The sequence below is a fragment of the Furipterus horrens genome, unplaced genomic scaffold (genome assembly GCF_987537825.1).
Source record: "Furipterus horrens unplaced genomic scaffold, mFurHor1.1.pri manual_scaffold_6, whole genome shotgun sequence".
NCBI classification, from domain to species: domain Eukaryota; kingdom Metazoa; phylum Chordata; class Mammalia; order Chiroptera; family Furipteridae; genus Furipterus; species Furipterus horrens.
The window spans coordinates 60,394,094-60,412,532 of NW_028327176.1; the positions used below are offsets into that span (position 1 = coordinate 60,394,094).

General features: G+C 39.0%; 1 protein-coding gene and 1 long non-coding RNA gene across 3 annotated transcripts in view; one reads left to right on the forward strand and one right to left on the reverse strand.

Annotated features, from left to right (window-relative positions):
- LOC150006300 (uncharacterized) overlaps positions 1–18,439 on the forward strand; it is an 88,496-nt gene that overhangs the window by 67,028 nt on the left and 3,029 nt on the right. The gene's annotated exons all lie outside the window — the stretch shown is intronic.
- On the reverse strand, positions 2,198–3,316 carry LOC150006302 (rRNA 2'-O-methyltransferase fibrillarin). 2 transcript variants are annotated; one of them, XM_090280310.1, is made up of 2 exons: positions 3,233–3,284; positions 2,198–3,061 (listed from the first exon to the last, which is right to left on the reverse strand). In XM_090280310.1, exons 1-2 carry the CDS (start codon positions 3,240–3,242, stop codon positions 2,277–2,279), a joined length of 795 nt encoding a protein of 264 aa, XP_090136436.1. In that variant the 5' UTR covers positions 3,243–3,284; the 3' UTR covers positions 2,198–2,276. The 2 variants fall into 2 exon arrangements, with proteins under 2 accessions (XP_090136436.1, XP_090136437.1); XM_090280311.1 differs by having other exon boundaries at positions 2,198–3,316.

Genomic DNA, 18,439 nt, shown 5'->3' on the forward strand with positions numbered 1-18,439 from the left:
GGGGGAAGTGAGAGAGGGGGGATAAGTAAGGGAAGGGTCTAGTCAAGGAACGTGTATAAATGACTCATGGACATGGACAACGGGGAGGGATATGATTGCGGGAGAAGGAGTTGGCTGGGTCGGGGGGAGCAATGCGGGAAAAATGGGACAACTGTAATTGAAAAACCAAATAATAAAAGAAAAAAAAAAACTAACTGTGGAAACCTGGCAAGGTATCCGAGAGCGATTTGCATACGAAGGCCAAATATGAAGTGGCTGGGAGAGGGGTGTTATGACATCTTTGGGGAAATTAAAAGACCTATAACTTAATTCTAAAGAACTTTCATGCGTTTTATAATTTTTTTCAAGTTTTAATATTCCACAGGTAGCTTCATATGTCACATGACCTAATCTCATTAGAACTTAGCACAGGGCCTTAGTGAGACACCTCTGGTGAGAGAAACCTTATTTCAAAATGTCTGAGATTCTTTATGCAGCCTTCCTTCCCTGCATCCACATATTAACATGTCATAAACATATACCATGATGTTCTAGGCAAGAAAATATCATTTATAGCCAACCAGGTCAATGGGCAGCAAGATGGTTAATGCTAAGTGAGAGTAGAATCTCTTCATGAAATGTCACATGAGAGCATCATGGTATTCATGTTCATAGGTTTAGCAAAGATGCTTAGAGCTAGAAGAGTATCCACTATCACTTAGCCCCTATTCCCTCACTTTCAGAAGAAGCCTGAAGCCCAGATAAATGTTAAACCATACACTTGTGTCAGAGAGAGGACCTGAACCCAGAACTCCTGACTCTTAGTTGAAGATTCTTCCCGTAGTACCAATTTAGTGGTTCCCAAGTGTGGTACAAGGACCCCTAAGGACTCCCTAATCATTTTCATGAGTTCTGTAAGATCAAAATATTTTTATATTAACATTAAAGAATTATTTGGCTCTTACACTCTTTTCTCCCAAGCATATAATGCACCTTTCCAGTGTCTACATGGCATGTGATGACATCATAATCTTGAGTATGTTTGTGATTTAAAATTTTCCCTATCTTAATATATAATATGTCCAATATCAACAGATACAATTTTGAGGTCCCTCAATAATTTTAGAGAGTGTCAAGGATTCTGAAACTAACACATTTGAGAAACACTGTTGTAGTTGAACAAACGGTATTAAGCTGCTAATATGACTAAGACCAGCATGGAGAGCTTTCTTTGCCCTTGGCACAAAAGTTTCTATCCTACTAACATTGGTGTAAACTCTTCCTAATGAGAAAAGGCCATATATACTTGTAATTAGTAATAGATTCATGGGAGAGATAGGTTAAGAGGTGGGTTCTAAAGGATGAGAATTTCAACAGATAGTAATCCAGAAGCGGAATGTTTCTGGATGACAGAAAAATACAATGAGATACTCCAAGGCAGCAGATCACGGAGCACATTCTGATAATAATCAATTCTCTTATGAAGAGAAGCAGCAGTAGGGAAAACCAAGAATGGGAGATGAGGTTAAGGTATGAGGAGGCTTGAGGACCAGACTCAAAAACATGAATTTTTAAGTGATCGTGATAGTTCATTCTGCAGATTAAATAAATAAATAAAACTCCCCACTATAAAAGAAATTACTAGCAGGTAGAAATTACTAACAAAGCAACCTTCTTAAAGCATTCTTCAATTATATTCCTAATGAAGGGTAAATTTTTTCAAAGGCATATATAAAATGTCAAAAGGAACTATATGGGGGGTGGATAAAGAAACACACCCAAATCTCATAGTCAAGATCTACTACTGATCCTGACCAGCTATTGGATCTTAAGGCAAGTATGTTTCCCTCACTGGATACCCGTAGCCTCACAACTCACATAATAATAATCCCCACATACTTCCCAAAGTTGTTTTGAAAATGAAGTGAATAAATAAATAGCAGTCAAGCTGTGAAGATTATAAGAGGACATGTAAAGTTATAGAACATTTAGCTATCGGAGTTTGTGTTGTCAATCTCAGCAAAAGGCACTGAAGCAACTCAAGATCATGGCAGGCCAGTAAGTATTAATATGCACAGGCATTAGGGAACCACAAAACCCTTTTTGTTTTTTAGCAAACAGAAAGGGAACAACCTTTCTGAATATCATGCCTTCCTTGGAAAGATCATGGTAAAAAAAAAAAAAAAACCTTTCTTTTTTTTTTTTTTTTTTTTGGAGGGAAGAATGAGTCTTTTAATAGAAAAACACGTGTAACAGTAGCAACACAATCTCTCACAATCCAGATGAAGTGCTGGACTTCAGTTCTTCACTTTGGGGGGCGGCCTGTACACACCCACGACCACAGCGTGGTCTCTTTCATATGGCTCTAGAGTCAGCTGCTCCTGGGGCTTCATGTTCTCCTGTTGCATCTTTTTCACTTCAGAAGCAAACACTGCCTCGGCAGAGGCTGTGGAGTCAATGCAGTTGGCCTTAATGGAAATCACAAAGTGTCCTCCATTACGTAGGAAGGTGTGGGCATTCAGGGCTACAATCCGGGTCTGGTCTGGCTGGGCCACATCAGCAAAGATCACATCCACCATTGCAATGAGCATGCGGTATTTGTGTGGGTGCCGAGCATCTTCAATGACAGGAATAATGTTGGTCCTCTTCTTGGCCAAGTTAATGAGGTCACGGCCAGAGCGGTGGGAGATTTCAACTGCATAGACCAGACCGTCCGGGCCTACAATGTCAGAGACGTGGGAGACGGTGGTGCCCGAGGCAGCCCCGAGGTAGAGCACCTTGGCCCCTGGCTTGATGTGGATCTGGTCCACACCTCCTAGGATTGCTGCTGCCAGCTTGGAGCGGAAGGGGTTCCAGGCACGGTACTCTATTTTGTCATCTCCCTCCGAAATTGAGACTCTCTTCTCTCCATAAACTGATTCTCCAGGGACCAGATTCTTGGTGACCAGTGCATCTTCCTTTCCTCGACAAATGAAAACACCCTCATGCCGGTAAGGTTCTACCATCACATTTTTCCCCGACTGATTTCCTCTTTTTCCTCCCCGACCACGACCCCGGTTACCTCCAGACTGGAATCCACCACCTCTTCCTCCTCCTCCTCCTCCTCGCCCACGGCCTCTGAAGCCTCCACCACGACCTCGGCCCCCACCAAAGCCACCTCGGCCCCCACCAAAGCCGCCTCGGCCTCCACCTCGACCGCCACGGTCACCAAAGCCCCCTCGGCCACCAAAGCCACCCCCACGGGGACTGAAACCTGGCTTCATGGCGAGCTCGGAGCTGCGCGGATAGGGATTCTGCGGCGTCCGGGGCCCCACGAGTCCGGGGCTTTCGCACGTGTCAAAAAAACCTTTCTTGATTCTATATTGAGATCCATAGAGGAATGAGTACATTGGTTCTTCAAGAAATCCTTTATTCTAATTTTAATTTAATTGGATGGTTTTGATCGATGATACACATGCATGTTAAAGATTTAGACAAGCAAAAAAGAATATGTAGTTAAAAGTGTAGTTAAAAGTATCCTTAATTTAAGGATAAATTTAATTGGGTAAAGAAGTTATTATACTTTATCAGAATAAAGTCCTAAAGGAAGTTTTCTTTTTGGCAGAAGAAAAGGTAACTACCGGAGGAAGGAATGGGAAATGGAAATGTGGATTATAGGTCTTTGATCCTTTTCATCATTTTTCCAGGCCTTTACAGATAGGATGACCATTTTCTGCCTTTATCTATTAGGGATTATGTTATGTGGAATTAAGAAAGAAGTTAGCTGGTCATACTCAAGGTGTTCCCTGACTAACCAAAAGAATCCTTAAGAATCAAAAATTTGTCTGTAGAGTGGCAGCAAGATGGTCAGCCAATGTCCCATTCTGAGCTTGCTCAAGCTTCTCAAACTAAGCAGTGACTATATACCAAGTCAGCTGTGGTCTTGTTTTTTCCAGCATTCTCTTTCTTCCTAGAATGCGTGGCCTGCTTCTGGCAAACACTTACACTCACCCTGCATCTCTTACTGCACCCACAAATATTGCAAATTATAGTCAAAGCTTTTGAACATCCAGGCAACACCTAACCATTTTGATACATTTTTCAAGGTCAAATATTTGTGAAAGTAGACCAAGAGGTTGCAACTGGTAGCTGATGAATGCACCTCTGACCTAGACTTGGCTGGAAACTCAGTGGAATTCTCATGCCCCTAAAGAGGTGTAGTCATCACTAGTGCTAATTACCAAATATCCCAGTTCTTTTTCCATGTGCATGGTAAGATTACACTTGCCATGCCCTTAGGCATGGTCATGAAATTTGAGCTAAAGAAACCTAAATTAATTTTGGGTGGAAGCTATAATCACAAATGCGTGATTTAGCATAACAATTTCTCCAATCTGCTATGGTGTCCACACCAGTCCAGAGAGTGGCAGTTCTGTCAGCCCGTTCCTTAACTAAGGATGAAACAGAGCATAACCTCCAGCTGACAGAGAGTGGACAGTAGATTAGGGGAGAAATAAAGCTATTTGTCATTGAGATTTAGGGGCTATTTGTTACCACAACATAACCAAGCTTATCTTATCAGATTGATAGGGGCAGAGGTCAGACAGAGCCAGGAGGCAAAGTCAATGCCATGAAAAAACAGGAGAATGGTTCAGGTCAAGAGGGAAAATAATAAAGAATTTGACAGCAGACCAATTTAAGTTTTAACCTCTCCACCACTTCTTAGCTGTGTGATCTTGGGAATGTTCCTTAATCCCCCTGAGCCTCAAAATAAATTAATATATGTAAAATTATTTTTCCAGTATCTCTCACATGGTGGGTATTTATTACATTTAAGTTAATACCCCATCTTCCCACATACATAATCACTCAAGATCACACCTTACAGAAAATTGAATCCTCTTATATTGTTTATAACTAGTCATAGCTGAAAATCCCCTTCTGACCACAGGTTAGAGAACATCCCTGAAGCAAGGGTTTTCTTTTGTTGCTCTTTATATCCTAGGGCCAAGGTTCCTAGATAGATATTTAGTTGTGTATACTGTATAGGCCAAGTCATTATGGGCTCAAGGAGCAGACGAATTATACAGTACAGTGTCACCACTAAATCAACACCATGCAAGAGACAATCAGGACAGGCAATCACTCTCCTTGGGCCAGGCTAGAATGCAAATGCAAGGCAGAGAGACAGGTCAAGGAAGATTGAATGTTACTGGGTAAGTCATTGAAAATAGCTGACTCCTGGCTGGTGCAGTTCTCAGATCAGTTTCAATTCCTAGTATGACTTTGATCTGGAGAGGAACCATTAAATCTGAAGGTACCATGAATATACATGGGGTACCACTTTGCCACAGAAAATCATGGATATTAAAGTCTTTTACAGCATAATGTTTTGGGGAAATAAAAAGAAACTATCAGCAAGCAATTTTCAAGGTAAGCAAATGAGCTAAGTTGATTGGTAATAAAGGACAATAAATAAGAATGCCCCAGCAAGAGAATTAGATCATAAGTATTCATGAAGGCTCATAATTGTGTTACCTTAGGTTTATAGAATGACTTTTGAGATGCCTTTTTTCCCCAATATATATGTCATTAGTGGTAATTTATAATATATCTGCTTTAAGTTCTGACAAGTCTATTGTCACTAGGGACAGTATTGTAAGTAGATATACAGACAAGTTGTTATTAATAGGGTTCTGTAAAAACCTACAAATTCAAAATATAAATTTATCTTTTGCTAACTAGCCTAATATTAGTTTATAAAACTCTTTGGGTGAAATAATATCCTCTTTGCTCTTTGCAGGAGTAACACATTAAGCAAAGTCAATACCTTGGTAGGAAATTGGGTTGCCTTTTGGAGAGAAGCTCCAGAACCCTCAGCTGCTTTAGGTAGAAAAAAATCTAGAGGTAAAAGTTTCAAAGACAGTTCACTTCACAGAGGCCCAACCAAGGCTCTGAGAACTCATTCTTCATCAAACTCAGTTTTATGTCACAAACAGATTTCACAAGCAAACTAGTAAGTAAACATTTAAAAAGAGGGGTGAGGGGTAGTAATTTAGAAAGAAGAGGAATAGGTGGAAAATATTTAACTTTCATTTACATTTTGTATTTTATTTTGGTTCCTTTTTTTGCAAAGTACATGATTTTAGACTTGCTCTTCAAAATCATCTCAACATCTTGAATCTTGTGCCAGATTTATATTACAATAATTCTTGGTATGTATAAAATATTTGAATAAATCTTTGCCACCTGCAAATAAGAATGCAGAAAGTGAGAAGATGATTTTAATTCTTTTTGTGTTTGGAGGTGAGAAAGAAAATGAGATGCTTCTTTTGCAGTTCTTACAGCCAGAGCTGTTTTGATTTGTATCCTCTGTCCCTCACCAAGAGCCCAGGAAAAAATCATGCTTCCTGGGTCCAGTAAAATGTTTCAATAATGGCCACTTGTAATTCACACCTTGATTTGCTCTGGGTCACTGGCAATTATGATGGATTGTGATTGCTGCACATTCAAAAGGTATTTTCAAGGTTACCTAGTGAGGGTTAATGTTCAGTTCATTTGCAGCATGTATGAGGTAGAGGACGAAGCTTTATTAGGTATTCTGTAGCTTTACCAAAACTTAGAAGATAATCTGCACTCTCAGGGGAAGCCTCACAATCTGCTGGAAGGTGAAAGTGATGTTTGTCTTAAACATAGTAGGTCATCATGAGTGTGTGTCACACAGAGGGCTAAGTAAGGGCATTTCTCAAACATACCATCATATAGACATTGAGTGTACTTAGCTCTGCATAGAGACAGAAGATATGTTATTTGCAAAAAAAAGAAAAATAAAAAGACATATTTCTGAAAGGCTAAAAAGCATACATCTTCCTACAATATTCAGAATTAAATTAATTCTATTAATTATCATGCTTTTACACAAGTGGAACACATCCTGGCTAGAAACAGGGATCTTTGCCTTATATTAGGGAAAGTGACATAGTTTTCTGTGTTGGCAGCGTTAGTTCAGTGTGGGTTGTCTTTTCTTAATTATGTTCTTTTGTTGGGCTTTTCTCTGCCAGGGTACAGTGAATGCCAAAAGGATGAGGAAGATGGCAGGCTGTTTCTCAGCATGAACAGGGTTTATAACCCTTGTTTATTTTGGCTAACAGCTGGTTGATTCTGGTTTGTCAAATATGTAGGGGATTTCAGAAAGAAAGCTGGAACCAATATCCTGTTCTCAAGTATAGGGACAAGACTCTAATTTCATGGGACTGTAATTAGAGGTCAAGACAGATAAAAGGAGTCGATTCATTCAACATTCAACACAAATTGGGAGCACCTAATATGTGTTCGGAACAGAGGAGGATATCTGCCTTGCCCTAACAACCATTCCAGGAAAGAGGATCAACAACAGATATTTTCATACTTATGTAAAATATGTAGCATGTCAGGTACAGTTGCAATGAGAGGAAAGATGAAGAGTACTAAGCAAGTGGGAAGTGCAAATTAAAGTAGGATGGTCTAAGGGTTCTCTGAGACATTTAAACAAATGGACCTAAAGGAAGTGAGAGAAAAGAACAAGAAAGTAAGGGGAAAGCATTCCTCACAGAGGAAATTGCAAGCCAACACAAAGCCCTTGAGATGACAATGCTGTGTGCCCTTTTTAAGGAGGTCTTTGTGGCAGAGAAGTTGGACTGTTACCAGACAGGGGCCTGGCCCTGAGTGGGTCTGCCTAGGACCAGCTGCAGTGTGTGGGTTCTTGACTTCATGTAAAAAAGATTTCACAACAGGAGTCCAAGTGACTATGAGGATCCACTTATTAAAGCTGGGGACAGTGAAATAAGGAAGAGCTTAGGATAGAGGAAGCAACAGGAGAGCCTAGGCTGGGCTGCCTTAGCTCACTGGGAAGTCAGAGAAGAGGGGGCTTTGGGAACAGGTTCAGGGAATCAGTTTGGGACAAGCTGCCAGCTGTCTATTGCCTTAGAGTATAGGAGATACGTATCTGTAAAGAATTGTGGGCAAAAAAAAAAGGGAAAGAGAGGGGCGAGGGCTGCTCCCCAGAGGGAGAGTACATACTGGGTCCTTTGTCTTGAGGTTTTTATCCCTTTCTGGCAGGTGGGAATCTTAGGGGAACTCTCAGGGGAGGGTTTCAGTAGACTGTTCATCAGTTCTCCGTGTGTACTCTTTTAGGGTCATGGTCTCCATTGATTGGTCAGTGTCAGGGCAGGGGATCTTTAGTCATTGCAGCAGGTCCTGGCATTGCCCACCAGGTTTTGCTGCTTTTCTGGGCCTGGAGCTGAAATACAACTGAGGCCTACCTGTTATTGCCAGAGAGGAAAGGCCAGGGGAGGAAAGATTACTCTGGGGGTGAGGTCCTTCTTTTCCCAGTTTTCCCCCTGCCAGGCACTGTCTGGTGACCATGTGCACCTGGCTGTAAATTGCCCAGCTATTGTGTTCAGGTATCTCTTTCAGTTTCCCTATTCCACTTGCCAAAAATTTTCTTGCCAAAAATAGCTTCTCTATTCTGTCTCAGGAGATGACTTTGGAAGCTAATTGGTGAAGAAATTATGTGAGAATTTCTAGACCAATGAAGATTCCTGGCAGAACAGTGCATCAAGATCTGGCTTTCCTAACTGTCCAGTTGAGAATCTAGCAGAAAGGGCAGAAGGGAAGCAAAGTAAGGTCTTAGAATACTGTTCCCATAATCCAGGACAGACATAGATAGGCTTTAGAGACAGAGAGACTAGGCTAGCATTTGCTCTGGCAATTAGAAATTATGGACTATGTGGTAAGAGTAACAAGAGGATAAGCAATTTACATGAATGATCTCAATAATAGTATTATAATCTATAGTATACAGGTGAGAAATTTTACATCTTAGTTTCTTTGTCTAGGTATGGGGAAAATAGTACTACTTATTATCCCCAACAGGGATATGGTGAAGACAAAATGCAATAATGCTGCCACAGAGTACATGCTCCAAAAGGGATGACAATTGGTTATTATAGGATTTGATTAGGACAGACAAAATTACATCCACATAATCTACCTACCTACGAATGTAGGTTCATGAAGCTGATACTCTTCACCATCCACTTAATTCAGTTCTAAATCAACAGAAAGAGTTAACACAAATCTGAGAAGCAGACTTTCTACATTTAAATAAAAGACTCCTTTTGACAAACCTTTTTACAGCCTTTGCCTAGAGCAACAAGTACCTCCATTCATCTGTCCTGTTATTTGTCTCCTATTATTTTCTGCTCAGAGCTGTTTCTTTCAAACCCTGGAATTCTATTTCTTCCTGCTTTTCTGGGGTAAATTTTATGGTTCTCCCACACTGCTCACAATTCCCTTTTGCAATAAAGCCTTTTTTATGTTATTATACCATCCTGCCCAGGGTATCATCCAAGTCGTCAGCTACTCCCTAGTTGGACACTGTCTTTATTTCCTCACTTTTTCATATTGTCTGAATTATTTCCTCTGGACTGAGTTCCATATTTTTGTAGACAACATTGAGTTTTTTTACTCATTCTCCATACCATGGTGAACTCTTTGAACTTGAAAATGAAAAGACAGTGTAGACATCTCCTTCATCAGATACACTACAGGTTTATGAAACAGGGAACCAGCTATTATACAAAGGTGCCAGGAATGCAATAATTGTTTTATATCAAGTCACTTATACCACAGTATATAATCAACTTAAAACCTTAGTTTAGATAAGGTTCTAATGATCTAAAGGCAAAATGATTTGTGTGTGTGTGTGTGTGTGTGATTTTTTTCCTGAAAGGACTGGATGACGTTGCACTTGAATAAAATTATTTTCCTGACACATTCTTTCCTAATATTAGGTGGGGATGACCTCTTACCCTTATCAAGTTTAAGCACAGAGACCAACTGGCCACTCACACGCTCACTTAGACCAACCTCTGACAGAGCCATAGACTTTGCTCAGTGCTCCATTAGGTGCTGTTGGAGATTAGGGAGCTGAGAAGGAAAAATGTGGGTGGCTCGGGGTTGGCCACTCCTCTGGTCAGTAGCATAAGTTCTATCAATGGCTGAAAGACAGAGACTATTAGGACTTTTATATTCAGGATTCCCCTGTGGAAAACAAGGATTGCAACCCCCAACCAACTTCAAATATCAACAGAGAACAGCATCTTACCTATATGGTTCCTTAACCATACAAAGTCCTCAACCATTGCCAGCTGCCGCTGCTGCAGATTCCAGAGCGTGTTGTCCTCTTCCTGTTGCTTCTAATATCATCTTGACTTAATCAAGGCACACCCACATGATGGCAGCAGCACCCCGTTTCCAGTCCACTGTGTGCATGATGCTCCCCAGTGCCATGCCCCAGTGACCACCTGCTCAACAATTTAGAGCAGCTTCTCCAGGCAGACTTAATGCCCCAAACTTCCTTTGAGGCCTTCAAGGCTCACTTAACTCAAACACTCTCACATTTCTCTCCAAACCACCTTCATTTTTGTTGGATAGACCCATCTGCTTTTCTCCTAGTACTTTGTTGATCCACACCTCCACCCTCATCCACTTCTGCTGGGAGTATCTTCCTCTCGGCACTAATTTAGATTCAGCCTGACACTGAAGATAGTTTAATTCCCACCTTACATGTGAAACCCCTGGGAACACTCTAGTCTTCAGGATTATTACAAGTGTAATTGCTGCTTTGCAGTTTAGTAATTAGTTGTCTTCTCCCTATTTACTGTGTCTTAATCTTATCTACGAGGTTGAAAGTTACTTGAGAAAATGATCCAGGTATTTCACTACTGCTTAGCTCATTGTAGGCACAGAGTTGATACTCAACTTGGTGGTCATACAATTGGGCTAATCTCTTATATAACATGAAATAGAGAACAGGATTTTGACTTCAGTATTAGAAAATACAAAGGTATTTTGTGCTTCTTCTCAAATTGTAGGCTAATTCTAACTCTATGTAGAAATAAACTAGTTGACTTTCAGAACTGAGTGATAGTTCTGAGATTCTATAATCCAAACCCTAAGGAGGAAGCTGAAGCCCAGGGAAGCAAAAATGTCTTGCCTTAAATCACAGAGATGATAAGACAAAGACCAGATCCTAATCCTTTAGAATTCCCAGCAAGAACTCCTAAGTGAATCTCACATATTGTCCTTTTGCATGTTGTCTTCGGAGTCTGGATGGTGGCAATAAAAAATAGTTAGACAAGTATCAATACTTTCTGCATATGCTGTCTATGTTCTATATCCTGAGCTCTGTTCTAGGGTTTGTGAGTCCAAAGAAAAGGAGAAATAAAAATAACATGAACTGCACTTTACACTCAAAACTCTCTATACTCTGCCTGTTTGGAGAACGCACGCTTTCATTAGGGTCCCGAGAGCAGAATAAGTTCTTGCATCATTTTGGCAGGGCTGGAGGGTGCTGAGCCTCAGACAATACTGGTGATAGGCCTATGGGTGTCTTAAGTGTGGCTCTGGAATAAAGATGCAATGAAAGGAGCACTTCTTTCAGAAGCCATATATAATGGAACTTCCTCAGGCAGGAGGAAGTGAGAGACAGATGGTACTGAACAGGCAAATACACCATGGGGACAAAGTTTTAGTGGGAAGGTGTGAAGAGGCAAAAGCCATTGGCAGCAGCAGACAAAGGGAAAAGCCCACACTTTGGAACTTACACACAGCAAGTTGGGGTGAGAGACAGAAGATGGGACCAATTGGCAAGAGACTAGTTCTCACAAAATGTGGAACCAAGGATAGCCTTTCATTAGCAGATAAGAGAACATCCTACCCATTAAAGCAGTTAATTGATGGGAATCATCCAAGATAATATAACAGAGACCTACACATATGTATTTAACCTTATCCTTTAGAAATTACAAAAATGAGGCCCCTTTGAATGGTCTTCAGTGAATGTGTCCAGGTCTTCTGTGTGCCTGAGGTAATCACATGCTGGGGGCATAAAATAACCAAGCCTCCATCACTGAGAAAAATCTGGAAGATCAGGCATCTTTACTTGGTGCTAACACCAAGGAGTAGAAACAACACATTATCTCTCATCAGCTAGGTGCAGTGCTGATTTGCCCAAGTGTGAGCACTCAATAGCTCTCCCTCTCTTCTAGCTGCCTGGCACCAGATGCCACCAATTAGGAAATTAAAAGGCCATGCAGAACAATGGTTCTCACTCTACCACTGTTCAGATCCCACTCCCGTAGCACATGATACAGTTGTCTAGACATGGGTCAGGCATCAGTGGTTTTAAAAGCCTTACATTTGATTTGAAAGAATGAGACCATCTGGTTCAGAATTTTCAGAAACCGTCAACTTTTTGTGTTCCTCCTTCATTCTAATTTTTCTCTTCTCTAGACCTACTTGACAGGCTGTGTAGGAACTCTTCTTTCTTTTCTGTGGCTAATAAGAGAGAGAGAAAAAAAATTTCTGGTAAAAAAAGGAAAGACAAAGTGAGATTCTGAGGCAGGGAAGAGGAATCAAAACTAGTGATCGAATATGACAAGGAAAAAAAGTAAAGGGATGGGGGCAAAAAAGCAGAATGAGGGGCTACATTCTACATTTTAGGTTCAAAGCTTTCAGAATACCTTATAGAAAAACAATTTAAAAATAAAAAAGAGAAAAACTGTAATAGAGAAACAATTTTTTAAAAAGGGAATACCTTATACCATAAAGAGTCTCAAAGGCAAACCACCAGAAAATGGCAAAACAGTTATTTTTCCCAAAATAAAGGTATGTATTGTGGAGTGTTGATTATAGCCAAAAACCTCTGAAGACCTTGAATGCTTAACTGGTAAAGGCCCATAGAAGGTGTGCCATCTCCCTGAAGGACATATAAGGAGAAAGAAAGGTAACTAAAAACAACAACAACAAAAAAAAAACCATCTGTGGACTTCATACTTCCACGGGTTCTTCAGAAGATAAATGATTCCTCAGTATATACGACTGGGAAATGTAATTCCTTGTAAATGAACAGTAGCATCATATAGAAACCTAGTAAAACATAGTATGATGTATAAAAAGAACAGCAAAATCCTTGACAAAATATATAGCAATATGAAAACGTTTGTAATAAATTGTTATAATGGTAGCATTTTGAATTAGAATAGCAAATACTTTGTTATAGGGTACTTACATTTTCATTTTTATCTCTCACATATCAATGGCAAATACAGGTTTGAGACCTTTATGGCACCTTCTAGCTAGATTGCACCTTCATCACTGGAGAAATTTTCATCAGATTTATTTATTAAGCCCATACCTGCAGTTGACTTTACGCAATATACAGACTTAAATAAATAAATAAATAAAACCTCGTGAAAGCAGTCCTGCCTTTAGGGACCTTACACATTATGATGAATATTCCTACTGATACATACAGAATGCTATTAACAATAGCGATACAGATCTGGTGAAGAAAACTGTGCCCTTGCCTGTAGCAGGAAAATACCTAAATAATTATCCAACTGAAACTGATGACCATGATCGTCAACTTGGCAATTCTCATGCCCTCAGTAAGCACAGGGCAGTGGAGTGCAGAAGGGGATGCAAACAAATCTAAAAATTGGACTTTGCCCTAAATGAACCCACAATCTGTTTGGAATGAGAGGAGGTAAACACATACAAAAAGATGAAGAATTCCTATGTAGTATTTTAAAGTGGTCATTGAGTGATCCAGACCCTAACTGCTGCAGTGGTTTGGAAGATGGAACATTCGCCAAAATAGGGCTGGTTTGCACAGTAAATTATGTACACTAAAACTAAGAAAAGAAGACATAATGAAAAGTCCTTACATTTACTTTATGGTGTCCAATTATACCTACTATCATGTTAACTTCTTATAATAACCCTTTGAAATAAGTGTAATAATCTCCAGCTCACAGATGAGCAAGCTGAGCTCAAAGAAGTTAAGCAGCTTCCCTGTGGCCACACACATTAAGTCTCAGAGTCAGTACTCAGGATCAGTACCAGTGGAAGTAGGTCTCCAAAGTTCACAGTGAACGTGTTTTGAAGCAGCTGGCCACAACAGAACACTGTTTATGCATTTCTTCTGGCTGAAACTAGAGGCAAAACCCTTTGAGTTTATTTTATTCAACCTGTCCTATTTTGCTAATCCAGTTGGGAATATCTAATGCTCATAATAGAATTATCCACTTGCCCTACTTGCCAAGTTCATGATTATTCAGTAGCAGTAGCAACAGAAATAGTTGAAAGACTACTTGTTCAAATCAAATCTCATGTGAAAGCCAAATGTATACATGGCACACCTTTTCCTGTCTCTGGCTCCCTTGTTTTCTGAAATTAACATTTCTGAAAGAGGTACCAAGGTTCATCAGTTTGATATTTTGGCTGCTACAAAATAACCATATGCACACACACACACATACACACGCAATAAAGGGGTGACGACAAACTCTATCACTGATTCACAGACTGACAATGCAGGAAGGAATAAAATATTTTCATATCTTTTCCCAGGGGAAAAAGTTTATTTTTTTATTGATTGAATGATTGATTTGAAAGAGAGAAGGGAAGGAAGAGAAAGAGAGAGAGAATAACATTGACTCGTTCTACTTATTGATGCATTTATTAGCTGATTCCTGTATGTGCCCTAACTAGGGATTGAACCCACAACCCTGACATATTAAGATGATGCTCTAACCAACTGAGCTACCTGGCCAGAGCTCCCAGTGGAAAGGTTTTTTCAGTTTCCTGGGAGTTAGCATTGTTAGACTAAATATATATATATATATTTTTTTTTTAAATTATGCTGCTTTGTTCTTACATTTAGTCAATGTTCTCAGAAACTGACAATGGCTCTTTAAAGTTTTAGTTTCTGGAGATGATGTATATTTCTGTCTTTTTCTGTTTCTTTGTTGATATTTTATTTGAAATTTGGGAGGTGATGCATCAGTGGCAACCAGTCTGACACCATTTTAAACTGAAATCCAATAGATATTTAGTTTGATTGCACTACAAATGTTTTACCTTAATGAGATTTTCCTCCTGTCAAGTGGTTCTCTCCCTCTCATTAGACATACCTGGGTAGTGCAAATGGCTGACTTGATGAAAAACAAAAAATGATTCATTCCATTTCAATTTTGAATATGACAGTTGTGAAGTCAGACTAATGTCCTGCATGCCAACCTGCAATATATATTAAAAATTTAAATGCTTGAATTATTAACAGAGAGGGAGGAATGAAAATCAGAATGGAGACATTTATAATGAGGTGACAGTTTCCAGCATAATAGAGTTACTCATTTTTGGACCATCCAATATGCATATTCTCTACAGTTTTCATAGCTTGTAAATTGTTTGTCACTGGGATTCATTTTGAATTCGCTTTACTATTTTATTCTCATTTGCATCAACAGTCAGGGCAGCTGTGGAGAGCAACATAGTATTACTTAAAAAAATAATCAAGTAAAGCTCAAGCTTTAGAGTCAGACATACCTGGATTCAAATTTGAATGCTGACTTTCATTTGCAGTGTGAGAGCTAATGGAGTGCTCCTGCCCACAGTGACAGAATTGCTTAGGTTGACCAGATACCACATCTCTCACTTTCCTAGCATCCAGCCCACTTTTTTCCTATGCTAGTTGTCTCTTTCCATAGCATCCTTTTCTTTGTTTTCGATTACAGAAGTAACAAAGATTAATTTTATATATATTTAAATACAGATAGGCAAAAATGGAGAAATTAGCACCAAGAATGGCTACAGTTAACCTGGGAATTTTTCTATATGTATTTAAGTATAAGTATACATGAATATGTTCTATATTGCATAAAATGGATCCCAATGCAATATCTTCGTTGGCTTTTTTTAAAAACAATATATTATGAACACTGTTCCATGAGAATAAATAAATGACTACATGCATCATGGAAGCATATTATTCCATTATATGCATAAATAGTTATATATTTTTTATTTGAGGTAAAACATATCTGGAAATTTCCAAAAAGGAAGTTTACAGGTTCTGGACTGAATTCCAAAGTGTGTATGTGTGTGAGTGGGGGAGGCTCTCCACACCAACAATTTTCTGACACCGGCTGTGTGACTTATAATTCACCTCAATTTTGACACTATTCACCTAGAAATAGCATCAGATCCCACAGGTTAAAAATTCAGTCTCACTTTCTCCCCACGTACACTTCAGAATTCAGTTACAAATTCAGGTTGTCACCAGCTTCTAACACCAGCTATAGATTAAAGTTTCAAATAACCCTCTTTTTAAAATATTATTAATTTGCTAGAGTGGCTCACAGAATTTAGAGAAACATTTTACTTACCAGATCATCAGTTTATTATTAAAGGTTGTTAAAAAAAAAAGAGAGAGCGAGAGAGACAATAGACCTAAAATGAAGTTTCTTAGGTTAAGCCCCATGGCATCAAATTGAGACCTAACTTAATTACAGCTTTGGCCTTCCCATAAATGAAATCTTAAATCTGTCAATCAGGAATCTCCTGATAGGTTAGTGAGGTAATCTGCGTGATAAACCTCTGCCATCCTCTATAGAATTAAAAAAACAGAAAAACAAAAACCTTGCAATAACCAGTCTGCTTTTTGCCTAGTATAACTTCCTTATTCTTACTCCCTTTGGCCAATAAAAGTCTTTCATTTTTACAGCTCTTCAAAGCTCCTTTCTATCTGCTAAACTGGATGCTGCCTGATTCAAATCAAATTTGCTCAAATAAACTTAAAATTTTTCATATGCTTCTGTTTATCTTTTAGCAAGATATAACTCAGGAACGGCCAGATGGAAGAGATGCATAAAGCCAGATATGTGGGAAGAGGTGTGGAGCTTCCATGGTCTCTCTGAATGTGCCATCTTCCAGAATTTCCTTGTGTTCATCAACTTGGAAGCCCCCCATATTGATCATATTTTTAGATTTTCAAGGAGGCTTCATTACATAGGCATGCTTGGCTAAATCATTAACCAGCAGCTGTTGATTGAACCTGGAGTGCCCCTTCACACCCTGAGAGGTGGGGGTGGGAAAGACTGAAAATTCCTAATTTTTAATCTCAAAGTTGGTTCCTAAGGCCATCAGCCTCTATTCTTGGGTGCTCTCCAAAAGTCACCTTATTAACATATCAAAATACCACTATCACTCTCATTATTTTGGTAATTCCAAGGGTTTCAGGAGCTCTGTGCCAGAAAAGGGGATGAATATTAAATATATATTTCTTATTATCAATATCACAAAGCCTTTCCTTGTACACTTACCCCTTAGTCTTTCTTGGGTGGCCATTCTCCAAGCCCCCATAGAACCTAACAGGCCTTTATCACAGCACTTATCATATTGTGTAATTCCTTATTCTTTGTGTCTCTATACATATGTCAATTAAGATTTTTAAAAAAGTTTAATACTTAACCAGCTCTTGACACACAGTGGGTGAAGAGGGAGCAGAATTTCCCACCCCAAAATATGCCTCTTTGGGATATTGATTATTTTAGGATGGTTAATTTTAAGAAACAGAACACCTGGGAGAAAGCTCTGAAAATCAAATACAAGTTACCATTTGTAAAAGCACATTTGCATTTGTAAGGAAAATCTCCACTTTAGGGTGTTGCCCTCACTGTGTAAAGACTGCCTTCACAATCAATAGAGAAGGCTGGGCTTAAATCTGCATAACAATCTCACCTTTGCTGACTGTAGTTTTTTTCCTGGTAACTTCCCATAATTCACTGTCAACCACCAACCTCAACTTTAGTCTTTAGCTGGAATGCTATTTAAGGTGATGGCTTCCACTGTTCTGGCAAGGTATTCAGTTTTCCTGAATCATTCCCATGTATGTAGAAGACATACATGTTATTAAACTTTAATATGATTTTCTCCTGCTAATCTGTCAAATATCAATTTGATTATAGCAGCCACAAGAACCTTGAAGGGTAGAGTAAAATGTATTTTCTCCTCAACATGGGTTTCCTAACATATCTGTTGAAATAAAATGAAGAATACCTCTATCGTAAAGATCCTTCCTCAAATATCTCTTCACATGTTTCAGATAATTTATCTGAGTGAACATTTTGAAGTGAAATGGTCGAGTCACACAGATACAAATACTAAAGTTTTTGATTTACAGAAACTTCCTGATACTATTTCTGGACAGGATAAATCATCCTCAGATTTCTGCCTTTTTTCCCCTTTATTCTTGTTATCTTTCTGGAAATGAGAAAAGAAAGGAGAATTTTTTTTTAAAGACAAATTTAGGAAAGGATGTAAATTCCTTTCTTCAATCCATTCTAACTTAATATACAAAGTAAACATAAATTCAATTCTAAAATTTATATACAGTAACCCTCAAAATATCCCATTAGAAGATGTCCAGCACCCCTAGAATCTCTTATTTACACAATTGAGACAGTTGTGTTAATGCTGTTTATAAAAATTGCTGCTGCAATTTACTGCATCACTTTGTTCTATCCATAGGGAAATTACTAAACAACTTCTCATAATCTCAAAACTGGACAGAAATTTTGTTGCAAAATAATAT

What these genes read in the sequence shown, in the direction of transcription:
- LOC150006302 (XM_090280311.1), bottom strand. Translation starts at nt 3,242, where the DNA reads ATGAAGCCAGGTTTCAGTCCCCGTGGGGGTGGCTTTGGTGGCCGAGGG.